At 40.2% G+C, this 10,620-nt stretch overlaps 1 protein-coding gene across 2 annotated transcripts in view; it reads left to right on the top strand.

Annotated features, from left to right (window-relative positions):
• Positions 1 to 7,929, top strand: part of CCSER2 (coiled-coil serine-rich protein 2) — a 38,775-nt gene extending 30,846 nt beyond the window's left edge. The window contains exons 9-10 of one of the 2 annotated variants that reach the window (XM_010141485.1): positions 738 to 822; positions 7,661 to 7,929. In XM_010141485.1, coding sequence (XP_010139787.1) covers positions 738 to 822; positions 7,661 to 7,755 — 180 coding nt within the window. In that variant the 3' untranslated portion in view covers positions 7,756 to 7,929. The remainder of the gene's footprint in view (positions 1 to 737; positions 823 to 7,660) is intronic. The other variant, XM_010141486.1, reaches the window with a different exon arrangement.
• Positions 7,930 to 10,620: the final 2,691 nt, after the last annotated feature.

The following is a 10,620-nucleotide window of genomic DNA, read 5'->3' as shown; positions in this document are numbered from 1 at the left end:
TCCAGCCTGGATAGGTTTCTTTCAAAGGTAAGGGTATGGAGAAAAGGATAGACTGCAGAAAATTACTTTTATGTTATGAGAACACAGCAACCACAATGTGTAATGTTTTTGGTGACCTGAAACATCTGACAGGCAAACCCTGCGTGGCCCTGACATGCACAGTTCTCCCATCCTGGAAGGGAAGGCTTGAGCTCCACGAGTAAAGTGTGAGGAAAACAGTTGTATGTCACCTCTCCTCCTTCACGTTCAAATTACTATCAAAATATGAGTGGACTCTCAAGCACCAGGATTTCCTAGAAAACCTGTTTATATGCATTAGAAATTTTTTGTTGTAAACTAAAGCTGACTGATTTTCCTGTAGATTAGTACTAAAGAACTCACTGCTTGGTGAGGCATTTTCAAAACTTTTTTGCAAGTTGTAAAAATACACTTTTTAGCATGTTTTTTAACGTGAAAAGCTTTTCCCTTAAAAACATCTTTAACGCAAATGTGGGTATATATATTGAATAAAGGTTGAGGTATTTTGTAAGACTTCTGACTAGTTTAGGACATCACAATATCATTTTTCCTCTGGGCTCTATCAGCATGTAGCGTTTGCGATTACAAAGTAGAATGACTGGGAAATCAAATGCCACTTTTCTGGGGGAAAAAGAAAAAGATTGGTGTGGCTTTTTGGTGTCTTGTTTTTCCCTGTTCTCTTTTTTATTATACTTCTCCCCCTCTCTCTTTCTGCACAGGGTGGGTATTCTGCTCCCTCCTTCTCTCCCTGGCAGGGCTCATTCCAGGGCATCCCTCGGACTGTTCCACCGCACCGCAGACAGAGTGAGTCTGTACCTCTCACTCATCTCCCTCACCGTGTTCCAGTAGAAGCTTCCCCTTTGCACGCACTGTTCATCTCGTAGTACCCTCCTTTCTCAGGCAGATCCCCAGGCATCCACAGAGCCTGTGGCTAACCAAAGTGCTTCCTCCAGCCAGCGTATCAGCAGCTACCACTTAGAGCTTTGTAACGGTCATTACCTGCTGATTTACGTCAGCAGTTCTGCAGGCCCTCCTGAGTAGGCCCTTGTTTCCAGTCTTGTCTTAACATAACTCTTGCTTGCTGCATTTTCCCTTTCTTTTTCATGGCTGTGATACACTGTCCTCTTTGTGTACGTGTTTTGTTTGCTCATGAGTCTGCACGTCTGCACATGTGGATGGATCGACATAAACATGCTGTGGATGTACATACAAGTGTTGATGAGAAAGTGTCATTTTTGTTGCCTCTCTTAACTTTGCAGAATGGCTTCCTTGAAACTAATTTATTTTTTTATTCCCTACTCAATATTTGTTATATAAAGGCTTCTATCTAATACATTGAAGTGGCTGTTGCAAAACTTGCATGATTTATTAACGTTCCTTATGTGCTAGCTACAATGTGGGCTGATGTAAGATGCGTTTGTTCTCTTGGCTTGGATCTGCAAAACAAAGACAATTGCTGATTTTAAACTGTTTGCTTACGTAGACATAGAGAAATGGTAAGTCTTCTTTTGTGCTTTGGTATTGCATTATAAACAGATGATTGTTCGAAGAAATATAACTAGTTCATAAAGCTGAAGTTATATTTTTAACGTGTGCTGTAATTGGAGAATTACAGTGTGTTTGACTGCCTAGCAAAGCCCAAGAGTGTATTTGGATGGGAAATAAAGGAAAAAGTTTAATTATGGAAACAAAGTTAAGCTTTCCAGGACTACTGGAGATCCGAAGAGTAAGCTCCGCTTTGGAAAACTAAGCTTACCTATATTTCAGATTGCAATAATCTTAATTTATTTCAATTTTTAAAAATTCTTGTATTTTGTAAATTGTTTCAAATACTCTCTTGACATTTCTGTGACAATGTTTGTTTAAACAACTCATCAGGAATGCACAGTTTCATGGGCTTTTCTCTGTGCGATGGAAGGATGTGCTTCATTTTCCTGTGGTGTTTGATGTGGGACTCTGTGTGTGTGTGTGTCACAAACGTAGAATGCCCAAAGCTGATCACCACGTCTCCTGTCTCTGGGTAGAGGGCCCAGCAGCACAGCCCGGCTATTTTGCTGTCCTGCAAGCAGAGAGGCTGAGTTTAAGACAAAAGGATCCACTTTAGACCTGAGGAGTGTATAAACATCACCGTTTCAGGGCTCTCAGTTCTCTGAGCCCCCACCTCATTCCTCTACTCCCAGCAGCAGCTTCTTATTCAGGGATTCTGTAGTGAACTTCCAGTACTAAAGCAGGCTGGGTTTTTTTAGCATATGTCTTATATATTAAATTCAGTGAATTGCTAGTAAAGGAAATAAAATTGGTGAAAACTGGCCCTTGACTAATTAACCTGAATTATAATTAGCCTATTGCTTAGGAAAATAGATGTTTCCTATAGCTGAGTGCTCCTAGTCTTTTTCTTTAAGTTTTAGGACTGATCAAAAGATAAATACTAAGAAGCAGAATCCAGCTTTAAATTAAGAGGTTTCTGGGACGTTTTTATTGACACTTGAGCAAGCCATGGTTTATTGCTGTGTGAGACATCCCATAAAGTAGGGCTTTACTGGAATTATCACTAGCATCTCTCTTTCCCCACATTCCCTCTTCCCTCAGTTCAGTGGTTTAAGGTCTGCTGGAACAGAATGCCAGATGTGGGGGATTGAGGCAAGTGGCGAGCTGGGTGTCACCCCCGAGAACCGGGTAATGGCTTTAGAGCCCATGTTAGTGTTCTTTTGTAATACAGATGGGGCTGTGACATAGTCTTAGTTTTTGTCTGGCTGTGTTTTCTGTCTGGAGATGTTGGAGTTTAAGCATTTCTTCTCGAACTGTTGGATCCTGAACTGTAACTATCATCTGTGCTTGTGAACGCTGCAGATTTCTTCACCATGGTGTTGGTGGCTGATGGATGCAGACATCACTTAAAAGCACTGTAGATTAGAAGGGTATAAATCTGTAAACTGTTCCTATTTAGTTGTTTATTACTGCTGTTGTACAGGACAGGTAATATACCCCTGCTATGTAATACGACACTGCTATCCTATGCTGATGGTTCTCTGTTAGCACCAGTGAACACCTGTGAGCTTACTGTATCATTGCGCTTTGTCAACACACTTCAGAATTGGATATATGGTTTGCACTCTCAAGGAGACTTAATTTTTAATACTTCCCCATTTACTAAATTCATATTGTTCAAACAGCCTTGGAAATAATTCAGCGTTTTGTATTTCATAAACGCTTTCATAGTAGTACATTGGATTTTGTCATATGTACAAAATTATGGGTGTTATTCCTATAACATCATATCCTGGAGCTTCAGTGATGCAGCTTTAGAAATGTACCATTTAGAAAACACATTGTCACCAAAACAATGGTGAAGTCTTGTTGTCCTACAGTATTACACCACTTTCTCAAGATCCTAAGTGCTTCTCCACCCAGAAACACTGATGAAAACTGTTCTGTTACTCAGGCGATGCAGTTGTTTCTGTCTCCCCTTGCTGTGCCCTCTGCAGGGGAAGCGTTCAGAGTTTCTGTGTGTAAGCAGTGCACAGAAAGCTGCTGTAAGCAAATCCAGCAGGTGACACGTAGCGTTTCATCACCAGCGAGAAAGCTGCTGTGTGCACATCAACTATAAATCGGGTCCAGGCTTTGCTTTTTATGCATTTTTGTTGGTTTTTTTCTAAACAAAGGTATGTTGCTTAGCGCTATGAAATGTTTCTAAACCTTTATTGACTAATCTGGGTTCTTTGTAGGATGTACAGAGTGTTGGAGTTCTTAGAACAAAGTTGCTCCAGAATATTATCTTGGAAGTTCTATGACTCATGCTAAGGGAGTGACAAATTATTAGTGTCCTGGAATCATTACAGCACTGTTCTTTATAGGTAGTTGATTTTGCTCTGAGAAATGACTGTGCAGCTCCATGAAGAAATGTCTTTTAAGAAAAACTCCCTTCTCCTAAGTTGGATAGTTGCAGACTGGACTGCAAGAGGAATGTCTCTTGGACCTAAGTATACATATTTGCAAACCAAACTTGATTTTACAAGTGGTCATGTTTATTTGTTGCACATGTATCTGTATTCATGGATGAAATGTCTGCCTTGCTGTAGTTATGTGTGACCTTCACTAACTTTTCTTTGAGAAAGACAGTATTTTTTGTTAAGTTAGGGCTCCTATATGGGCTATGCAGGAAAAAAAAAATTCTGTGCCGTATTACCAATTATTTTACTGCTCTCATGCTGGTGGGTTTAAAAATTAAATAAATTAGGGTTGCTTTAAATCTTTATTTGAAGTCATGCTCCATACTGTGGAAATATGGGTATAGTATAGCTGGCTAAAAGGGAGGAAAAAATCCAAACTGAGGGTATTGGCAAATGCTACAGATTTAAGGTATGAAATCTTGATATTTTCCAGAAGTAGAAACTGAGAACTTTCCAGTGTAGCCTTTCAAACGAAGGCCTCTGCCATGACAGTGAGATAAGGGATGTCAGAACTGACCAGAAGATGAAAAACTCATCTAGCAGGATTTGTGTACCTTTTCTCCAAAATGAAACCATGGTGGTTTGGAGCCCCTTCAAGCTCATGAGCAAGTCATTGGGAAGATGAGTTATTAAACAGCAGGGCCACGCAGTTCAAATATGTAATGCAGTCCATCTTATGATGTTGTTCATTGTTAGATACTGAATGTGTATGTGCGTGGATGCAAATATTTCCGAGGCATACACTTGTGTGATTACACACAATTGCTAGTTAGAGCTCTGAAGATTATTGGAAGTGTAAGAGGCTAACTGTGTTAAAAGACTTCAAGTTCTAAGAGCAAAGGTATTCTGTGCAGATAAATGCTATCTGTACTGCAGTACTTGAACTCTACTGTTACCTTCTGTTTCTGGGAGGTGGAATAAAAACCAGTGGGGGATATGGTAATTGCAATTGAAATGGTGACGAGTTGCAGTTCTGTCATGGCAATTGCTCATTGTTTCGTCTGGGTCCTCTGACATCATTGTCCTTGTCTTTTTCTTGTCTCTGCTTTCCCATTATGCCATTGGCAAGGAGTTGAGAAGTTAGTCCATTACTTCTGTGATAAAGCGTGGTACAGTACAACTTCAGATTTCTTCCCATCTCCTCCTCGTGCATTCTCACCGTTGGGTTGGGTTTTTTGCCCTGCGCATGGTGCATGTCTATGGGAGATGTGCATGCAGTGCTCGGTTTCTCATTGCTTCACTTCCCGCGCTCCTCAAAATACTGCAGGGAGAAGGTGCCTTTATTTCGTTCTTCAGAGGTGTTATATAGGAGATGGAGATGGAGAGTGAGGTTAGCAGTACAGAATAGCCAAAGCAAAACTGCAGGGAATTGGAAAGGAGGGATAGTGCCATGAGTATCAGTCATGACCACATTGATTTAACTTTTCTCTCTGTATTACATAATTGTCTCGGGTTTCCAACACAAAGCTCGTATGCTAATCCTATTCCTGGGTGTATTGTCATCTTTCTTTGGATGGTGTAACAGCCAGTTTTACTGGGGAGAAAGAGAAAAATCCCTCACTAATGAGGTAGGGACTGTAATTTAGCGATTTTGATTGGGGCATCAATACATGCAAGTCTTTGAAGCTCTTGCCAATACAGAACAGACTGGTTTGGCTGGTTTTGGGGTCTTTTTTATGAATAACATGGCCATGACTTCCCTGGTAAAAGGAAACCTCATTGGGCTTGGGATGAAGATAATGCAGTTTTCAGTGCTAGATACCTCATGAACTGTTCCTTGCGTATTTGGAAATGGTGTTTTTGCACTTTCAGTGATATCCCAAATGTTTTAATGCATGTAGCAATTTGCAGAGATTAAAATCTGAAATAGTGAGAGTTGGACAGACTTTGAGCAGAAACACACTCTGAGAACAGAACATTGTTTAAACCAGCCAAGCAAAGAGGAGACCAGAGCTTTCGTGTGCTCCTCGTTGTGAGCAGATAGCTGTTTCCTACCTTGGAGTCAATAACTTTCTGCAGATTAAGCTACTTGGACCTTTTTAGGTCTGTGAAGGGGGAGAGGAAAATATATATTTGTCCATTTTTATATGTAAAAATGCAAACTTGTCCAAATCAAAAAGCTCAAACTTTACCTAGTTTTTTTGAAAGATCTCAAACAGCATCATCGAAAGCTACTGCTTGGCTGTATTTCAGACTTCTTTGTGTTTAACTTGCTGTGTAAACGTAGCGTTTTTCACTTTGCTGAGTAGTGTAACGAGTAGGATTGGATAGAAGATTAGGATTTGTAATGCTCAGATTAGATATTTAGCTGCAGTACAGAAGAGTAGCATTTAGAAACCCCTTCTAGTTGAGGAGGAAGTTTTCAGACAATGATTTTTACATATTAGAATTTGACACAATATTGTTTGCTATAAATGTACTGATTTTTTTTTTTTTACTTCAAGTAGGATTAAAAGATTTAAGTGATTTGAAGCATTTTCAGGAAATCGAGTATATATCGCTTTGGTTTCTGCACTCATTGTTAGCAGTTTGGGGTTTGCAGGTGAGGTCTCAAATCAAGAAATGATTTTGGCTGACGTGTCTGTCAGCTCCTGAGCTGGAAGGGGAATGACTTCTGTAACCCATCACAGAAGCACTAAAAAAGGACAAAAATATCTGGAGGATTCTTTTTTATTTTTCAAGCTGTAACTCTTTTCAATAATTAATTGTGTTTAGAACTTCCTTCCTATAGGATTCCTTGGTTAAGGAGGATTCACAAATTTAAGCTAGCTTTGGTCACCTAAGGAATAACGTTTGGATACTCACCTGGCATCATTTTGAAGGCTTATTTTTTTCCCCTCCTCCTCCCTCTTTCTAAAGCAGCCGTATTCAGGCTGCTCAACATATTTGCTCTTACCTGTCTATCACTTGCTGATGTCACTGGTCCAGCTTAGCTGTTGCCTTTGCTTACCCATACATTCGAAAGGGAAAAACTGCCAGTAAATCCAAATTAGAGAAACCTTGATGTTTCTCTCGTCACTAAATTAGTTTCATGTACTCTGTATTACATTGAAGATGATTTCTTTGTCAGCCCATTTGAAATCCCCTCAAGATAAAACAGATAAAACATTCAAGATAAAATCCATTCAAGAAAGTCTCGTCAGTGGCCTAATTACAACTGTCCTGTACCAAGTTTTCTAACCTGGGTGAGGCAAGGAAGATGCACTGTAAATGCATGTGGTCCATTAAGCTCCTTTCCTGCCTGGACAAGTGTTGAACATAGCTAAAAGGTTTGGGTTAGTTAACTTGAGCATGTAGTGAACAGAAATTAAGAGATGGATACAGTCTGAGAGGGATTCAATCAGAACTGATCAGTGCTTGGGTGCTGTCCTTACGCTGTCCTGCAGATTTAGGTGAAACCATCGACCATGACTTTTTCTCAGTTCTTTTTTTAAGCTAATCGGTTTCTTTTGTGTCTTTATGTTGTTGTGTATTTCAGTGCTGGTATAATTTATTTCTCACTTAAGTTACAAGTCACATTTGTACGTGTCCCATGAACCATTCTGTTTTGCCAAAGTCAAAGTTTTGATTTTAAAAAAAATAAGATAGATGTACAGCCTTTATCGAGCATCCTGTCAGCACACCGTGGATTCAGAACGTTGCCTGGTGTTTTCTTTGCCTAATATATTACTGTATTCTTTTCTCTTTAACAGCCTCAAGTACTACAGCCTTCCAGCAGCCTTCCCAGTTCCACAGACCTCGCCCAGGGAAAACTAACAAAAACGCCACATATCGAGGCCCCCAGTGAATATCCTAAATGTGGTCTGCATGAAACGAGCAATCATCAGAATCAAAATGCTGCAAATGTCTCTCTCACAAATAGCCTGAACAATGTAAACTCTTTAGCGAGTGCACAGTTAAAAGACGAGAACGCATCATACTTGGAAAATTTGAAAAACAGAAATACTGAAGCCCCTGGAGAAGTGGCTGGTAATCAAGAAGGTACATTACCGTCTCGTTCCTGTGGCCAGACCTCTACACGAGCAGATGCTAGGGAGGTGCAGACTGACTTAGCTGTGAAAGGTCAACCCTCACTCACAAACCAGGCTTCTTGGCCAAAGACTCTAAGAATCGCAAAACCCCCAAATGCTTTAGTGCCTCCCACGATGGCCGTTCTCGCACGATCTGCAAATCATTCCACTGCTTCCAAGGAACGTGAGCTTCTGCCGTTAAGTAGTTCAGCTCAGCTACAGCCAACATCTGGTCAGGATAACCTAAAGGGTAAACAGAGTCAGAAAGTGTCTAAACTTCGCCCACCAACTACGTCCTTTGTTAAATCCAAGCAAATGAGCAGTCAGAAATCCACATCAGGATCTCCAGAGCCTCAGAGCACCTGTTTGAAGACTAACATCCCAAAGCCACTGGTGCAGAGGAAGGAGAATGTGCACACGCAGAACACCAGTGTGCATGGTGGGGATAGCTTGCCCTCTAACCGGCAATCCCGCCTGCCGAAACCAAAGACACATTGAGAACGTCCCTACATCTCATTGGGTGATGCCATGCGGTAAACTACTTCCGATGTCTCGACTGCCTCGGAGGCTGCTTTATCTACAGCCTGCAAATCCTGAGTGAATAGTACAACTAGCGTCTCTCCTTAGTGTTTGCCTACTCCATCCTGTTACCTTCTGAGGCTCGTGTTATCCATGCAGCTTCTCTCGAGAGTGTTTCTTCTATCCTAGGTCTGTATTAAAGTTGCCCAGTGATCTTGGTAATTAAGCAAATGCTGAAGGCCGTGGTGACCATAGAATGCTGTGCTGTGTCTTTCAGGATGGCAGAAATCATTTCTTACCTCTGTTTTGTTTATCAGACAATGAAATTACTCTTCAGTTCAATTTCTCGGTTCTGAGTACTCCTTAGGTTAGAGTGGTGGAAGCTTAGACTTACTAGCAGATGTTTTATTGGCCATAATTCTGACTCTGTATTCCAGAGGCCTATGCAAAAATCCTTGTATTTATCTCAAGACTGACATATTTAATGTTATTTAATCCGCGGGTTGGGAGGGTTGTGTTGTTTTGTTTTGCTGTAATCTGTAGCTGTTCTGTTCTTTATTTATCCCGTTTTTCACTGTTCACAGACAATAAGCAGATTTCACGGGGTGAAATGAATCTTCTCTGAAACATCATTATTTGTGCAAATATTGTGGTATGTTTTTATTGTTATTGAATAGCCACGTTACTGGGTAGATTCTTCAAACGCAGTTGCTAAGGATACCTGTGCAAAACCTTCTAAAACAGGCTCTCAGGAATTGGTAAGTAGGGAGCCTCTGGGATTAAGGGGTCCATAACACCTGTGTCGAGGTTGCACAACATGTTTTTTAATTAATATTTTTTAACTTCTTTTGTACTGCTTGTATTTATTGATTTCTGTTTAATATTGAAAGGCTCTGAAGTACCTGACTTGAAATTTTGCACAAACTTTGCCATATGTGTAATAATTTGAAACTGTTTTACAGATTAAAACTTCTATTAAAAATGCAATTATTTAAAAAAAAAAAGGCAAAAACAAACAAAAAACCAAAAGACTGAGTTAATGCCACTTATTTTGCTTTGAGCAATCCTAGAACGTCCTGATCCAGAGCTGGTACTCTTAAAGAGTTTTTCAGAGATGTGTATTTCGGTTTGGGGTTTTTTGTAAATTTGGGGGTGTTTTTTTTATAATTTCTACAGAAGCGCATGATAACTGGGAAGGAGCTTTGAGGGGAAATAAAGCTAAAAACCCATTTTTCTGCTCTCTAGGAGGAGTATTTTTTCTGAAAGGGGTCTGGAAATACGTGCCAATCATGGTGCAACTGTGGGACCATGACACATGTGAACAACAGTTCTTCCCTTCTTTCCCATCACTGGGTTTGGTTTTTTCTTTATCTGAATTGATTTTAAAGTCAGCAGCAGAAGGCTGTTCCAATGACTTCACTCAAAATCTGTTCCTGAACAGCTTACGAAGTCAGTAAAATGGAACAGAGCTTGTTCTAGGTGTTGGCTATAGGACATTGACATATGACAGTATTTTCTCTGAGATAATTAAAGTGAATCGGTAGAGACATTTCATAAATAAGCTCAGTAATCAATGTCTGCAATACCAGCCCTTTAACTAGGGTATCTTGGTGGATACCTCAGATGGGAGAAGGAAAAAAAGAATAATCATCTCACCTGAATTTCTCAGTCCATAATGAAAGCCTTTGGATTTGTCAGACTGTAAATTCTTTTAGCTGACAGTGAAGTGGAAAAATGAAAAGCTTGGGGGTGGGGGTGGTGGGGGGCAGGTAAATGGGCAGGGGGGAGGTTCTATATCAGAGACCTGCAGGACTCTTGTTAACTGGGGTGAGGACAATGTGAGCAAAAACTAACAAGGGTGATGTTAATTTTTTTAGTTGATATAGGATCAAAATACCTACAATTCCAGATTGCTACATCAACTATTCTCCAAGAAAAAAGTCTTCCTTTCCTTGACAAGCATTGAATTAGGTGATCTGCGGTGGAAGCATTTACTTTTGATAAGAAAATAAACCTGACTTTTTTTTTTTTGATTCCCCCGAAGTAGCTCCTGGCAGCTAATTGTGTTTCTCAGGAGTTTGGAAACTGTTGAGGGAATGATCAGGTTCCTGGTTTGTTTTCTG

The sequence above is a fragment of the Buceros rhinoceros genome, unplaced genomic scaffold (genome assembly GCF_000710305.1).
Source record: "Buceros rhinoceros silvestris isolate BGI_N320 unplaced genomic scaffold, ASM71030v1 scaffold13058, whole genome shotgun sequence".
Lineage (NCBI taxonomy): Eukaryota > Metazoa > Chordata > Aves > Bucerotiformes > Bucerotidae > Buceros > Buceros rhinoceros.
Note: the sequence above shows the minus strand (reverse complement) of the source record. Positions and strands in the feature narration are given on the sequence as shown.